Source organism: Hypanus sabinus, chromosome 3, assembly GCF_030144855.1.
Source record: "Hypanus sabinus isolate sHypSab1 chromosome 3, sHypSab1.hap1, whole genome shotgun sequence".
NCBI lineage: Eukaryota > Metazoa > Chordata > Chondrichthyes > Myliobatiformes > Dasyatidae > Hypanus > Hypanus sabinus.
In genome coordinates, this window is record NC_082708.1 from 97,449,160 (window position 1) to 97,466,616 (window position 17,457).

General features: G+C 45.6%; 1 protein-coding gene across 4 annotated transcripts in view; it reads right to left on the reverse strand.

Annotated features, from left to right (window-relative positions):
* The window catches only part of sorcs2 (sortilin-related VPS10 domain containing receptor 2), a 727,841-nt gene that overhangs the window by 194,642 nt on the left and 515,742 nt on the right, over window positions 1-17,457 (reverse strand). For all 4 annotated transcript variants that reach the window (XM_059964841.1, XM_059964844.1, XM_059964843.1 and 1 more), the window contains 2 exons: window positions 16,773-16,846; window positions 949-1,013 (listed from right to left, as the gene is read on the reverse strand). In XM_059964841.1, the coding sequence (XP_059820824.1) occupies window positions 949-1,013; window positions 16,773-16,846 (139 nt within the window). The remainder of the gene's footprint in view (window positions 1-948; window positions 1,014-16,772; window positions 16,847-17,457) is intronic.

Sequence of the window (17,457 nt, forward strand, 5' to 3'; positions counted from 1 at the left end):
GTTTAAAACATTTTCATGTCATTAATAACAATAATCAAATGTTATTGGTATTCATTAAAGAGTGGATATAGTATACATTTCCCATTGTTGTGTCCAAAGGAGGTCAGGGAATGTACTGATGCTCTCCAGGCAGTCTGGAACTGAAATTGAGATGTCATCAGAGGCAGTGCTGTAAGACACATGTGATATAAATCTCATAAATGAGCCATCAGCTTCTCAGTGTAAGACAAGCAAGCAACCTCTTTGAGGTTTCAGTGTTGATCCTGGAATTGGGAAAGTCCAGGACTTATCCTGGTTAATGCTGTAACTCATGTTCTGACCATTTTTCCATTATCCTTCACATTTTTCAACCTGAAGTGAGAGACCCTACCAGAATTGAACTCATAATACTAATGTGGCATTTGGTTCATTTCTAAAAGCAAATACTTAGAAATTTGACTGCAGAAATGCTTTTTTACCCTATCAATCACCCTGATTCAAAACAAATCTGCATGGAGGGACTACTGTAAATGACAGTGATGATTAATAAAGCTGTTGGGTTGGGCAGCTGAGTTAGCAAATTCATTGGGACCACACAGGCAATGAAAGTGATCTAGAGCCCCATATTATACTGCACAATCAAATTAATCTCTTGAAACTGAGCTATTTGAACATGACCATATAGGAGTGATTAACACAGCAGGCAATGTGCCTATACCTGCTCTGTTCATATACTATTGTACATATTTTGTGCTGTGTAATTTCAAGACTCTCCCCCACAATGATGTCCAATAAAATTAACTGAAGCAAATTAATATGTTGTTGCTCTTCCAAAGCTTACTTTTTAATAAATCAGTGATTAAACTCATCATATGTAATTATCATATTTGTTTTGACATTGTACACATCATACAGCATATAGTTATTTCACCAATAATATACAGATGATATTGATTAGCCAGTCTTTACCTCCACTGCTGTCCTGAATTTCCATGTGCACTAAGTCAGGATCACTATCAACTCCGGGAATAGACCTGGAAGAAGAAATAGCTGTGATTTTTCCCTTTTCTAAACAGAAAACAAAGTTTGTAAAACAGATTTCATATTGCTCATTCTGTTCATCTGATTTGTTCTTTAAAGTAATGCTTACACGATGAACACTATGTATTTTACACAACTTAGACTAAATTATCAAAATTTGAAAACTTCAGCTCTACACTATAGTGAAATCATCTGCGTGACAATGGGCAAGAAACTTAATCTATTTTAAAACTCCAGCTGTGTCATTTTTGCTGAGTGACTGATGGCCATATTATGCCAAGCCATGAATTTACTTTCTGTAGATGCTATTTCTTTTAGTCCAGGTTGTCAAGAATTCAGGCTGATGCTTACCATTAGGAAATATCTTTATTGGTTAAGTGGGAGGATATGCTGCATAATGCAATACTTAACAGTGATCTTAATTATATGAGAAATAAAACTTCTATTTATAAATGCTACCTCAGAATATTAAGAGCAATATATTCAATATTTATTCAGCAATGACTAAGCAAAAGATTGCATGGAATTTACACACATTAATAAGCAGCCTGAGAATGTGTCTTAATATTATTTGAATGTACATTATATTTGTATCAAATCAATTTGCATTGTCTTAGTATTGGTATTAATCTACTCAACATTTTCATTCAAACTATAAATATTTTAAATTATGACTGCACATATTTTTTCACATGACACAAGAGGAAATGGTGCTTTTTTTAAGCATTTTAACCAACCATGTGGAAAATTACCCAGTTATACCCTTTTCACAAAATGTACGAATACCCAATCCAGCTAATGACTCCACACACACCAGTCTACATTCCGACATCAACAAAATCAGGACAGGAACTACTTACAGTGCTATCAAGAGGCATTTATTTATTAGCCAAAATGGGGAGTTGAGACTGCACACTTTTTAAGTGAGAGAGCCAAATGGCCTACACATTCTCTTAATTTGTTTGTATCCTGCTCACCATTGCCAGTTTTATATGTCATCAGACTTCATCACAATATTTGGACAAACATAATCAAAGTCCTAAATTTCAGAGGCGAGATGATATTAACTGCCCTTGACATTAAAGCAGCATTTGAGTGAGTCAAGGATCTCCTGCAAAATTCAAGTCATTGGGCTTGAAGAGGATAACAATAATGGTTAGTCATGCCGTGAACAAAGTGAAATGCCAATGGTTGTTCCGTCACAAACATGAGAGATTGTGCAGATGCTGGAAATCTGAGCATCACACACAAAATGCTGGAGGAACTCCGCAGGCCAACCAGCATCTACGGAAAAAAAGTACAGTCCACGTTCAGGCTGAGACCCTTTGTTGACAAATAAAAAATGAGAATGGTAGGCAAATCATGCCAACCTCAGAATATCATGGCAAGAATTGCTTGAAACAACACCTGAGGCTCAATGTTCTCAACTGCTTCATCAATGACCTTCCTTCTATCATCAGGTAGAGTTCACTACCTGCTGCACAATGTTCAGTTCCTTTCATGACTCCACAACAAATGATTCAGCCCATGTCTACATGCAGCAAACCTAGATAACAGTCACGGGCTGATAACAGGCAAGTGACATTTGCAACACTTTAGTTCCAAGTCAAGTCAACTTTTATTGTCATTTCGACCATAACTGCTGGTACAGTGCATAGTAAAAATGAGACAATGTTTTTCAGGACAATGGTTTACATGACACAGTACAAAAAACCAGATTGAACTACGTAATAAAAAAACACAGAAAGCTATACTAGACTACAGACCTACACTGGACTGCATAAAGTGCACAAAAACAGTGCAGGCATTACAATAAATAATAAACAGGACAGTAGGGCAAGGTGTCAGTCCAGGCTTCGGGTATTGAGGAGTCTGATAGCTTGGGGGAAGAAACTGTTATATAGTCTGTTCGTGAGAGCCCGAATGCTTCGGAGCCTTTTCCAAGACGGCAGGAGGGAAAAGAGATTGTATGAGGGGTGCATGGGGTCCTTCATAATGCTGATTCCTTTGCGGATGCAACGTGTAGTGTAAATGTCCGTGATGGCAGGAAGAGAGACCCCGATGATCTTTTCAGCTGACCTCACTATCCGCTGCAGGGCCTTGCGATCCAAGAGGGTGCAATTTCCGAACCAGGCAGTGATGCAGCTGCTCAGGATGCTCTCAATACAACCCCTGTAGAATGTGATGAGGATGGGGGGTGGGAGATGGACTTCCACCCTTCACAAAAAGTAGAGACGCTGCTGGGCTTTCTTTACTAAAGAGCTGGTGTTGACAGACCAGGTGAGATTCTCAGCATTCAAAGGTATTACTGTCACTGGCTCCTTAACTGTTGCAGTCGGATGTTAGAAAGGACGAGAAGATCAATTAGATAACCACAGGGAAAATCCAAATCTAGATTGGAAGGTGGTTTCCCTGAAGGTACTTCAGGCCTGCTGTATTTGTTTCCTTATCCATAAGACATGACAGGAATGCAATATAGTACCTTTCACTTTCCTGGATGAGCACAACACTCAAAAACCTGCAACACAATCCATGAAAGTACAGCCAATTCAACTGGTTCTCAAATCACCACTCTATACATTCTTCTTCTGCTAAACACAAGAGATTCTACAGTCACTTGAACTCCAGAACAACACAGACAAAATGGTGGAGGAACTCAGCAGGTCAGGCAGCATCTAATGAAATGAATCAACAGTCAACGTTTCAGGCTGAGACCCTTCTTCACGACTGGAAAAGACCCCAGAAAAAAAAGGTTTGGGGAGAGGTGAAGGAGGATTAGCTAGGAGGTGATAGGTGAAGTCAAGTGGGTGGGCAAGGTAAAGGGCTGGAGCAGGACTATAATAGGAGAGCATAGTGCGTAATGGGAGAAGGGGAAGGAGGAGGGGTACCTTGGAGAGGAGATAGGCAGGTGAGGAGAAGGGTTAGCAAGGCCAGAGTGGGGAATAGATGAAGACAGAGGAGGAAGGGAAAACATTACTGGAGGAAAAATAACTATGCTTATACCACCAGGTTGGAGGCTACCTAGATGGAATATGAGGTGTTGCTCCTCCACCCTGAGAGTGGCCTCGTCGTGGCAAAAGGCGGCTACCACCCGAAATATCAGACTGGAAATGGGGAACAGAATGAAAATGGGCAGCCACCAGTAAATTCCACTTCTGGCAGATGGAGCAGTGATGCTCGACACAGTGAACGCTGAGGCTCTTGGGGTGGCAGGTAAGGACAAGAGAAACTCTATCTCTGCTAAGGCAGCAGGAAGACGGGGTGAGTGAAGGTGTCCGGGAAATGGAGGAGAGGTGGGTGAGAGCAGCATCAATGGTGGAAGAATGGAAACCATATTCATTGAAGAAGAAAGACATCTCTAAAGTCCTGGAAAGAAAAGCCTCATTTGGAGACAAATGAACTGAGAAAAGAAAACAACGTTTTCACCAGAGTGGGAACCGGTAGGTTTATAAACGATGTTGGTGGACAGTTTGCCTCCAGAGATGGAGACTGAGAGATTGAGAAAGGGGAGAGTGGTTTGTCAGAAATGTACCAAGTGAATTAAGAGCAGAGTGGAAGAAGGAGGCAATGCTGATGTAATTCACAAAATCAGCATGGGTGCATGAAGCAGCACCAAAGTAGTCATCAACATAGTGCAGGAAGAATTAGGAAGCATCACCAATGGACTGCTCCAAGTAGACAGACAGAACGCAGGCCGTGCTTAGCCAATGTGGGTGCCCATAGCAACCCCTTGAGTTTGAAGAAACTGGGAGGAGTGGAAGGAAAAACAGGTGAGAGTGAGGATCAGTGCTGCCAGATGGAGACGGAGGAGGGTGGTGGTAGAGGGGAACTGGTTGTTTCTTTTCCTGTTGCAGTCATTGATGTTACTCTCATAAGCTACTCTGAGCCACCTGTCCAATCCACAGCCTTTATAACCAATAAAGACAAGGATTGTATACATGTGGGGAAACCACCTTCACGGTCCACTGTTCCATCATCGTCGCTGCATGTAAATATCTCCAATGGACTGTGGGAGTACCCTACCGAATGCATTGCAGTGATTCAATAAGGCAGCTCAATATCACCTCCTGCTATGTGGGTTCAGAGTTGGTCAACGATACAAATGTGGAATTCGCGTACTCTGACATAAAACTCTCAAGACCCTGTCTGATCCTTGCTTCTTAAACCTTTTGACTAATTAGGCCTCCCCCAATTAAATACTTTCCTGTACAATCTACTCCTACCCTTGTCCAAAGCAATGCTAAAAGTCAGAGAGTTGTGTTCATTGTCTCCAAAACACTCGCCCACCAAAAGATCTGTCACTTGACCAGGTTCATTGCCTAGTACTAGATCCTGAATGGCCACAAGATATAGGAACAGAATTAAACTATTTGTCCCATCTAACATTCTCTGCCATTTGATCATGGCGAATTTATTTATCCCCTCAATCCCAGTCTCTTGCCTTCTCCTTATAACCTCAGAAACTATGACTAATCAAGAACTTATCAACCTCCATTTGAACTACACCCAATATACTCATGTCTGCACCAATGAATTCTAGGCTCACCAGCCTCTGCTAAAGAGATTCATCTTTGTTCTAAACAGACGTCTTATTCTAAGGTTGTGCTATCTGGTCCTAGGCTCTCCATGTCCACTCTATCTGGACCTTCCAATATTCGGTGTTTCAATGAGATCCATCTCCCATTCTTCTAAACTCGAGAGAGTACAAGCCCAGAGCCATAGAATGCTCCTCATAGGCTTATGCTTCCATTCCAGGGATAATCCTTGCAAACCTCCTCTAGACACACTCCAAAGTCAGCTCATCCTGTCTTAAATATGGGCCCAAAACTGTTCACAATACTTCAAATATGATCTGACTAATACCTTATAAAGCCTCAGCCTTACATTCGTGCTTTTATACTCTAGTCCTTTTGAGATGAATTTTACATTGCATTTACCTTCCTTAGTACCAACTTAAACTGCAATTTAACCTTTAGGAAATCCTGCATCCGGACTCCCAAGGTCCTTTGCACCTCTGATTCTGAATTTACTTCCAGTTTAGAAACTAATCTACACCTTTAATCCTACCAAAGTGCATTACCATACACCTTCCTATGCTGGGTTTCATTTGCCATTTCTTTGCCTATTCTCCTAATCTATCCAAGTTCTTTTGCAACCTCCCTACTTGCTGCTCCAGCCCCTCCATCTATCTTTCAATGATATAAATTTAGTCACAAAGCCATCAATTCTCTTATCTAGATCATTAACGTATAATGTGAAATGTAGTGGATGCAATACTGACCCCTGTGGAACACCACCAGTGACTGGCTGCTGACCACAGAAGGCCCTCTTTATTCCCACTCTTTGTCGTCTACCAGTCAGCCAATCTTCTGTCTACGTTAGCATCTTATTGTAATACCATGGACTCTTATCTTGGTTAGCAACATCATGCATGGCCTCTCATCTAGTTAGCTTGTCCACATATTATGTCAAAAATCCTTCCTGGACACTTCTAACAAATTCTGTCTCATCTATGCCTCTTGTACTAAGAAGGTGCCAGTCAACATTAGGGAAGTTAAAGTCACACATGACAAAAACCCCGTTATTTCTGTGCTTTTCCAAAAACTGCCAACAAACCAGTGTCCTTGTTATTGGGGGGAGGGGGGGCTTAAAGAATACTCTCAATGGAGCGACTGTTCCTTTCCTGTTTCGGACTTCCACCCCCACTGACTCAGCAGATGACCTCGCCATACAACCTCCTTTTATGCAACTATGACACTATCTGTGATTAATGGTGCTGCTTGCCCACCTCATTTACATCCTTTTCTATCCCTAGTGGTGGAGTGGAGAGATGTCTCTACTGAAGGAGGTGTAAAATGCTCCTTCTCTCTGCTAGCTTGCACATCACCCTTGTGCAAGGTGTAGCACCTGCTTAGTCCCCTGATCAGGGTCACATGAAGCCACGGAGGCAGGTGGTAGATGGTCATATGAGCAGCTGGTACATATCACAAGTCCTGGTTATGCAACCACTGACACCAGGCAAACAATCTCTGAAGAGTATTGATAAAGGGGTAACCTGTCCTTCCAGAAGAAGGCAATGGTAAACCACTGTGAAAAAATTTGCCAAGAACATTCATGATCAAGGAAAGACCATGATCACCTACATCATAAGACAAGGCACATAACGAACGAAACCCCAGAACATTTTGATTGACTCTGGGCCAGCGATTGCCACAAATGGATGAGATTATATTTTTAAAATTTTTCAGGAACTTTAGAGAACATCTTTTAAGTTCCTCTGTTGACTTCCTTGTAATCTCTTGCCACCATGGAGATCAGAGTAAAAAGTCAATTTCAGGACCTTGATGGGAAAAATGGAAATGTCCACTGTCCACTGGAGCTGATTGGGTTTAATTAGACCCTTGATGTCAGAAGCTTTAGCCTTGGACACGAGACTGATGTTAGTTTGCTTATTCTGCCAATGGAACAGAGCTGGAATTTCTGGAATCTCTTTGATATACCTGCCGTATTTAATCCAGGTCTCAGAAGTTTAAAGGAATATGGGAGTCAGCTGACTATGAACTCAGCCCTGGGCTAAGTTCTGTGATCTTGACAGGGCCTCTGTGATCTTGACTAATAGATCAGTATTGGCCTAGAAGAACAGGAATAACACACTACTCTTCTTCAAATTTGTGCCGTAAAATAGAAGGGAGCAAATAGGGTGGTGTTTGAAGAGATGGTATTCATAATCACCTGGAATTCTTTCAGAACAGCATTGGAGTACCCTCTTAAATTTGTGTCCTCAAGGCAAGAATGGAATTTGAATTCTCAAGCTTCAAACCTGGCAGTAAGTAAGCTATTCTGAGATACAGGTGTCAATCATTAGTGGTATGAGAGTGGGTGCATTTAAATAACTACATAGATTCCTGTGAAGATTTATCTTCCAAGATACCTGCATTTACTTTCCTTCAACTAAAGAGTTTATAATCTGTCTGGTTATTACTCCCTGCACTATTTCAAAACAAACCAGTTAAAGAAAGTTATGGATTTCAATTTTTGCTGCACTCTCTTCTATACGACGTGCTGCCAATCATAACAGGGTCAGCCAGCATTAATCGTTGTCTCCTTTTAGGAGTTAAACAGAAAAGTTATGTGATTTAGCCAATGTTCCTTAAGTCAGGGATGAGTGGCATAAAACTGCAAAAAGTCACAAACATATAAACGAATAAAAATGCTGATCTAGAAATCTAAAACAAAAACAGAAATAGCAGGAAATACTCAGCAGGTCATCTGTCATCTGAGGGAAGAGAAACAGTGTCAATGTTGGAGCAGGTTGACAGTGGGCTGGAGTCATTTGTGCTGCTAATATTTTCTGCTGGGTGGGAAAAGTGCCTTCTCTTCGCACTCCACCATCAGCTCCCGAGCTGCAGCAGCTGAGCTGAGCAGGGCTGCGGGAACATAAGCAGATTAACTTGCTCACTCATAGTCTTTGCTGGTGAGCCCTCTTCTCAGTCCTGCTCACTCACCCATCATGGCTGCTTCTGTGATCATCCCCTACAGACTGATTTTTCTTTATTTCCAACTTATGAAAAGGACCCTAGGTGAAAATCTGGCCTCTCAGGTCTTCTTTAATTCTTCCCCCTCCTCCCCCACCCCACATTAGCCTCCTCACCCCAGGGCAAAGACTGTGATAATCCATCATACCTGTACCCAATGCCACTCATGGTTTTATAAACCCTTATAACAGGAGTCCCCGACCTTTTTATGCCATGGAAGCCCACCATTAATGGAGGAGTCCATCGACCCCAGGTTGGGAAGCCCTGCCCTAATAAGGTCACTTCTCATCTTCCTTTGCTCCAGGGGTTAACAGCTGAGCTCAACCAATCTTTCCTGATCACTCAAGCCGTCCAATCCAGGAAACCTCCTTGTGAATCATTGCTGCAGCCTTTCTAACTTAGTCACATCCTTCCTTTAGTATGGTGGCCGGAACTGCACACAACTCCTCCAGGTACAGTTTCACTAATGTCTTGCACATATCTGTAATGTGACTTCCCGACACTCTGTTACAGAGAAAATCAGCTCGGCCAATACAGTCTCCCCTCACAACTGAAATGTTCCATTCTGGTGATTCTCCTCTGCAGCCTCTGCAACATCACATCCTTCAAACAGTCTGGTGTCTAAATCAACACTTAAAAGACAAGGGTCTCAGTACTTCCAGGGAGACAGGCAGGGAAATTGAGAGGGTAATGTCATTAATGGGAAGGCTCAAATTTAACAGCAGGACCTGAATGTTCTACCTCCACCCAGTTTTTGTTCACAGCTTTCTCGCCACAGGATTTCTGCTTGCTGACTCTGCTTCCCGGAATCTCCTCAGAGAATCACCAACCATTTCCAATCTGCAAATCGCAGGCTCCACCAGTTCCAGAATCACATCCAAGATGAAAAACAAATGTAAAAGACGTAAAAGAAGTGTGATATACGGCTTCATGATCTATCCAGAAGATGTCGATCGAAGGAGTGATGTACGCAGGCATCATCTTGACGATAAATCATTGAGAAGATGAAATAATTACCTCCTGTTGAGGACAGTTTCATTGCTGGCTTCATAATCCCATCTATAGCAAAGCCAGAAGCTAACATGTCCAAAATAGAGGGTTTGGTTTGGTTAAGTTTTGATTCTGAAATTTCAGACTTTCAGTTGACTAAGGGAGAGAGAAACTCCTCCCATTTCTACTTGCAAGACCAGCTCAAGGCTTGAAAACAGGAATTCCAATCACACTGTGATTGTTGAAGAACTTAAATTCAATCAATTAATTACATCTGGAATTTTAAATAAAGTGATTATCAGTAATTGTGACCATGAAACTATCCACTATTCATAAAACCCATTTATTTCATTTGTGTTCACTCTGACCATCCCCCTTGTAACTCCAGACTCTAACTGCTACTTTGGTAAGAAAACCAAGGTGCCATGCCTGATCGACTGGTGCCTGTCGCATTCACCTCAATAATAAGCAAATGCTTTGAGAGGCTGGTTAAAGACTACATCTGCAGCATGCTACCACCCATACTGTACTCCTACAATTTGCCTACAGATGGAATCAACGACACCACAGCACTACACACCGTCCTCACTCACCTGGAGAAGAGGTTTGCATACGTGAGAATGCTGTTCCTGGACTACAGTTCAGCATTCAACACCATAATTGCCTCTGGACTTGACAGGAAGCTCAGAGACCTCAGCCTGCTCCACGCCTTGTGCAGCTGGATCCTAGACTTCGTATCAGGTGGTAAGGATGGGCTCCCTCACCTCTGCCCCTCTGATCCTCAACACAGGTGCCCCCCAGCACTGTGTCGAGTCCCCTGCTCTGCTCCCTTTACACCCACAACTGTGTTGCCACACACAGCTCCAACCTGCTGATCAAATTCGCCGATGACATGACATTGATCGGCCTTATTTCTAGTGCTAATGAGACAGGCCACAGACGAGAGGTTACCACTCTGACACAGTGGTGGCAGGATAACAACCTCTCCCTCAATGCCCAAATGACAAAAGAGCTGATTGTGAATTGTGGAAGGAACCAAGATAGGCTCGGCTCAATCAACATCAATGGGTCTGCATTTGAGAGGGTGAGCTCCTCGGTATATACATCACCAATGATCTCACCTGGACTGTACACATCGACTTTGTGGTTAAAAAAAAAAGCACAATAGCGTCTCTTCCACCTCAGGTGACTGAAGAAGTTCGGCATGGGCCCTCAAATTCTCAAGACTTTCTACAGAGGCACCATCGAGAACATGCTGACTGGCTGTATCTTCACCTGGTACAGGAGCTGCGCCAACCTTCATCGCTGAGCACTGCAGAGAGTGGTACAGACAGCCCAGCGCATCTGTGGATGTGAACTTCCCTCCACTGAGGACACTTACAGCAGCAGATGTGTAAAGAAGGCCTGGGAGATCATCGGGGTCACCAGTCACCCCAACCATAAACTGTTTCAGCTGCTTCCGTCTGGCAAAGGGTACTGCAGCATTAATGCCAGGACCAACAGGCTACAGGGCAGCTTCTTTCTACAAGCCATTAGTCTTTTACATTGCAAGAATCATAACGCAAAGATTTTTACTTCCTCACGTTGGATGTAATATTTAAATGAATTCTAAATTCTATTTGCATTGGTGTTTGTGGGTCTCCCTGACTGTAACCCAGATGGTTAATAATCACCTCCCCTGTTAGTATGTGACTGAGTGGGTTCTCTCCCCGGGTCAAAGCGCCCAGTCTGTTTTTTGTGTTGGTTGCAATGAAGATAAATGAGCTTTCTCGTCAGTCATCAGGGACCGAATGCTCACCACACTGGTGTCAAGAGTGGGATTAGAAATCAATGGTGAAATTGAAGGGTTACGACGTCAGATAGAGCACCCTAAGACACGAGGAGTAAAGCCGAAAGACCAAACAGTATGGCTCTCCCACACCTCCAAACTGGGCTCCCTAAGTTAGGATGCCAACCCGGAGGGAGGAGCTGGGAACCAAGCATCATGCCTTCCCAGGGAACCCAACAGGGTGGGCTTACCCAGACTCCCCACACTGGGGAGTAGGATGGAGCGCACCATCCGTCTCCCTCTTAGCCGGCATCAGGAAACCCAAGACTCCGCAGCCATGGGGGCACTGGTGTAAGTCAAACTTGCTGCGTGGCACACAGGTGGTGCCCACTGAGATGGCGGTGCCCCTTGCCCTGGCACTGGAGGGGAATGCCCTGTGGGCCATCCTCGATCTATCGCGGGCTGAGCAGCGTGACTACAGGGACCTCGTCAGGGTGCTGGAGCGGCGTTTCGAGCGGAGATCACTGGAGGAAGCAATAATGGAAGAAGTGGGCAGCAGACGGCACCATGTGGGGAAACCTGGAGGCATTCGCAGCAGATTTCAGCCGCTGTGCTCGGCACAGCTACCCCTGGTTCCCTCCCGCGTCCCAGGAAGAGCTTGGCCTCCACACCTGACATCACCATCATCACTGGCAGAGGCGGAAAGAGCAGAAGCAATTTTAGACCCCAGGGTGTTCCAGCATTGCCCCTCATGCCATGAGCCCAGGCTTGTGTCACCAATGCAGAGGAGGAAGCTGACGAGGGGGAGCCTGTGCAGTGTCTGACCAGCTCCGTGCCAGCCCCATCACATGCCATGGAGCGATCTCTGATCATCGAAACAGGGCATTTGGCCAAGGACTGCCCAGTGCCATAGCCCAGCGCAGCCATCGGGAAATGCCAAGCAGACCACCCTGCCCAAGCCCTCCAGCAGAACTCCTCCATTGTCGCCCTTCCAGGGGAGCTGTTTGGGTGAAGAACGAGGCTTATACGTGTACTGTGTGGTGGAGGGTATCAGATGCCGTGCGTTGGTGGACACGGGGTCAACCATCACCGTCATCCGTCCTGGTGTTCTCCCCAACACGGACCAGCCACCCTGCCTTGGTGGACAATGACGGTGGTCCAGTTGGCTACAGTCACTGGCGACTGTGCGGCGATGAGAGGGAAGAGGAGGCTGTGCATCGCAGTGGGGAGAAACGCAGCGGAGCACGAGGTGAGGCTCACTGACATCCAAGAGTCCTGCATCCTTGGCCTGGACCAGCTGTCAGGGGCAACACTCTACCTCAGCACTGAAGCTGTGATCCTCCGGCAGGGCATCTCCAAGAAGCGGACCCGGGTGGGGTCTCACAGTGACCCGCCACCTCGCCGTGGGCCAGCATTACACAGTGGAATAGGGGTAAGCGGTGGTGACGGCATTTCAGCTGGCAGCCGGCGGTGAGGTAGTGAGCAGGCGGATGATCCCGTGCCGGCTCCATGGGATGGCTGAGCGTGGGACAACAGCCAGAGTGAGAAGAGGTCTCTGTTCCGGGTTCAGAGACCAAAGCCCTATTCTCTCAGTGGGGCACGCTGGAGATGTGCGACAGGCAGTTTTCTAACAGCAACAGACATCTCCTGCAGCTGGGGGCCCCCGGAGGTTCCGTGCCACAGTGCACGGGCTGGGGGAGGGGCAGACATTTCAGGATCGCAAAGATGCTGGACAAGCTTCACAAACGCTTCTACTGGCCTGGGTATAGGCAGGACATGGAGCTGCTCGTGCACTGCTATGATCCATGCAGCCCTTGAAAGTCTAGGGTGCCAATGCAGGAGTACCTGGTGAGGGCCCCAGTACGGGTCTACTGCCCCACCCAGAAGAAGAGACGACCACCCCCCCAAGTTTGGAAGCCGTTGGAAGGGGCCTGGAGTGCACCTCCAATGTGGTATACATTGGTGCCTATGTTATGGGTGCCTGAGCAGTGGAAGGTAGTCATGCTGTACCAGGACCGGCTGGCACCATGCCAGCCCTTGGCCACCACTGACCCAGTGAGGCTGAAGGAAGGAAGTGACACTCCGAGTGCCCTGCCTCCTGCCTCATCAAACAATGCCTCCCACTGGAGGGGAAGGGTTGCTACAGATACTCCACAGCGCCCAGATGGTGGTGTTGACCACAACCTGCACCTTTGGACTTTGTTGGGGACTCTGGGGTCACTGTGGATGTCTGACCCCTCAGATGGGGGTAGTGTTGCACTCCAGGGGTGGGGAGGGGTGTGGCATGGTCAATAGCCCGACTCAGTATTCCCAGAGGCCAGTGTGATTTATTGTTCTTGCTTTAAAATGCTTTTGTGACAGGTTCAAGTTCATTTATTGTTACAGATATTCACATGCGTGTTTGTGGGTCTCCCTGACCATAGCCGAGGTGTGTAATAATCACATCCCGTCTGTACGTGCCTGAGTGGGTTCTCTCCCCGTGCCCGGTCTGTTTTCGTGCTTGTCGCAATAAAGACGCCAGTTGAGATAAACGAGCTTTTCTCATCTGTCAACGTGCAACGAATGCACGCCACAAAATGGAGAGAGAATTGGTTTCCTTGGGCAAGTGGGTCAGAAAAAAAGTGATGAAGGTACTGGAGAGGAATAAAGAGTTGTGGAATTTGTCTGCATGGGAAGTTTCAAAGAGTTAACAACCATAGTATGGCCCCCAGTCATCCTACATGATTTCATGCCCCAGATTTTCCTCTAAAGAGGTATACAGTCCTGGATCTCTTGGTGGGAGGATGGTTCTTCATCTAATGTTTCTCCTTCAGCAGTTATCCCACTGTCATTCAAGCAACTCACTGACCCTCCTCTCCAATGGATTAATCAACTAGAATTATGTAAGGTTTTAGTTATCAATAATTCGATGTCAATTGCTAAGCAAGCTTTTAATATCCAATTTATGCTGTAATCCCAAAAATGCAAGCTCTCAATTGCTGGTACTTCATGCAACAGGAGTTGGACCACCATCACAATTTAATCTGTATTCACTTTCTGTTTGATTCATGAAAAACAGAGGACTTCCACAGTTACATTACCCGTACAGAGTCATGGTGTGGAACCTTTTGCCATCTACACCAATTCCACTTTCCTGCAATAGGTCTGTCTAAAGCACTAGATCCTTTATTTGTTTACTGTACTAGAGCGGGAGGGGTCCCAACCTGGGCTCCACAGACCCCTCGGTGAATGATAGGGGTCCATGGCATAAAGGTTGGCAATCCCTGTTCTAGACCATTATTGCCTTTGAAGGATCACACTGGAAAGATTTTCTACTCGTTATTTATTGAGATACAGTACAGAATAGGCCTCTCTGGCTCTCTGAACCACACCCCCCAGCAACCCAAATTTAACCCTAGCCTAATTGCCGTGAAATCTACAACAACCAATTAACCTACTGACAGTACATCTTTGCACTTTGGGAGGAAGCTGGAGCACCTGAAGGAGACACAGTCACAAGGAGAATATAAAGATGACGTCGGAATTGGCCTCCAAACTCTGATGCCCTCGAGCTGCAAGTGTTTTGCACTCAACACTACACCACCATGGGGCCCGTGGCATTATTTCATTGGGAAGGGGGGGAAGAGGGGGGGAGAGGGGGGGTGGGAGAGGGGGGGTGGGAGAGGGGGGGTGGGAGAGGGGGGGTGGGAGAGGGGGGGTGGGAGAGGGGGGGTGGGAGAGGGGGGGTGGGAGAGGGGGGGTGGGAGAGAGGGGTGGGAGAGAGGGGTGGGAGAGAGGGGTGGGAGAGAGGGGTGGGAGAGAGGGGTGGGAGAGAGGGGTGGGAGAGAGGGGTGGGAGAGAGGGGTGGGAGAGAGGGGTTGGAGAGAGGGGTTGGAGAGAGGGGTTGGAGAGAGGGGTTGGAGAGAGGGGTGGGAGAGAGGGGTGGGAGAGAGGGGTGGGAGAGAGGGGTGGGAGAGAGGGGTTGGAGAGAGGGGTTGGAGAGAGGGGTTGGAGAGAGGGGTTGGAGAGAGGGGTTGGAGAGAGGGGTTGGAGAGAGGGGTGGGAGAGAGGGGTGGGAGAGGGGGGTGGGAGAGGGGGGGTGGGAGTGAGGGGGTGGGAGAGAGGGGTAGGAGAGGAGGGAGGAGGGTGGGAGGGGGGAGGGGGGAGGGAGAGAGGGGTTGGAGAGAGGTGAAGGGGGAAGGGAGGAAGGGGGAGGGTGCAGGGAGGGAAAGGGGTGAAAGAGGGGGTGAGAAGGTGGGAGGGTGGTGAGAGAGCAAGAGTGATAAAGTGAGAGACCTAGTGAACAAAAGAGTGAGTGAGAGACTGAGAGATTGAGAGAGAAAAAGAAAGAGAGAGCAGGATTGGGTCAATTGAATTAAGGTATAGAACTGGGCAACAAGGATATCCTGCAGCCACTCACAATTCAGGGTCCACTGGTACTCTGCTTTATGCAACTTATGAGGGCAGGAAGTTGGCAATGCAATTTTTTTTATGTGCTGCAAGTTAAATGTCAACGACATGACAGATGTTGTCGTTAAGCTGCATGTGGGATATGTCTGTGCATGGTGAGTGCCAAAGATGAGCAGTGACAAAAATGGAATTCCACACCTGGTTCAATGATCATCCTGACAAACCATTTTGATCTGACATGGCTTATAAGTGGCACAGGGCACTAACTCAGAAACTGACTTCCACAAAACATGCAAAGTATACTTCTGCAGAAGTTAAAGGAGCTCTGTCTTGTCTGGCTGTGAATCTGTTGTTTGATATGTGATTTCCATTGAAGCTGGTCCCATTTCTATAACCCACCTTATAGAACCCACCTTTCTTAGCACCTCCCAATTCTCCAAACATGAAAGTAGGTTCACAGCCTCCCACACTCCATGCCACACTCTTTCCCTGCATATTGCAAAACATGTGGATACTGAGAACAATAAATTTGGTAAAAATAGGACAGTGTAGCCATCAGGCCAGCTTCATTTTCTTTCCAAAACTGGTACAACAAATAAGCATTGATAGAGGATCAACTTCTAAAAACGAATCATGTGAGGTGATTTTCCACATTAGCTTTGATGTTCAATGTTAGCAAGTTAATCTAATATAAATACAAAATCTCAAACAAAAACACAGAGACTGCTTCCAAAAACCCTCGTGAACTGAATGAGGGATTGCATTTCATGACATCCTGCCTGCCTATAGCAGTAGTTCTCAAACTCAGGTGCATTATCTCCTTAGACAGGTATAGGGAGTGCTGCAAAATAATACAGTAATTTAGGTAGAAAGTTCACAGATAAATAAAAATATATGCAGCTCTGCAACTTCCCCAACTGCTAGTAATACCTTCAACAGAAAGGTTTGGGGGTGGGGAAGGATGCACAATTTACCTCATGCAAGTGGGGCTTTCATTTGAAAAAGTTTGGAACGTCTGCTGATGGAGTGACTGAACACATTGGAAATCTGATAAATAATATGATTCTCACCAAAAAAATCGCTCCTTTGTGACACGTTCCTGCAGTAACTCCCATTTCTTTCCAAGGTCAACAGAAAAATACAGCTGCAGAAACAAAAAGGGTAATTATTTTATCAGTGTTTCAATAGTACAATATTACTGCATATTACTTCCTGCCCGTTATGCCACTGGCATTTAGGAAAGCAATGAAGGTCCTCCATCTTTGGCAGTGTTCAGGTCTTCCTTCATCATGCCAGTAACTTCCTCTCTGTTTTCACTACTATCGGTTATGCAAATCCCAGCTGGAGTACCATCAGGAATACCATCACACTCAAATGTAGAAGGATTCTTCATTATTGTTTCTGTAGTAGTTCTGTTTTATCAGTCAGAGTTATTAGCCTGGAGCTGAACCCACAAACCTGAAGGTCTGGTGGAGCATTCTTAGTCTGGTCTCTACCCTTTGACCTGTTTGGCATGGGTGACCTTACCAAAAGCCAAAGCACAAAGCCCTGACTCCAGTCAGTATAGCTCTCTGGGTTACTGAGGCACACAAGTCTCCAAACCATGAAAAAGAAGACTGTGGTCCTCTTGGAGGATTACTGCATTCTGGCATTAATCATTAATAAGCTTGCTTTGTATACTGTGGCACTGTGACTTCTCTTTGATTTCATGTGCCCTTAGACCTGGGTCTTTAAGCCACCTCTATGCTTTGTAGC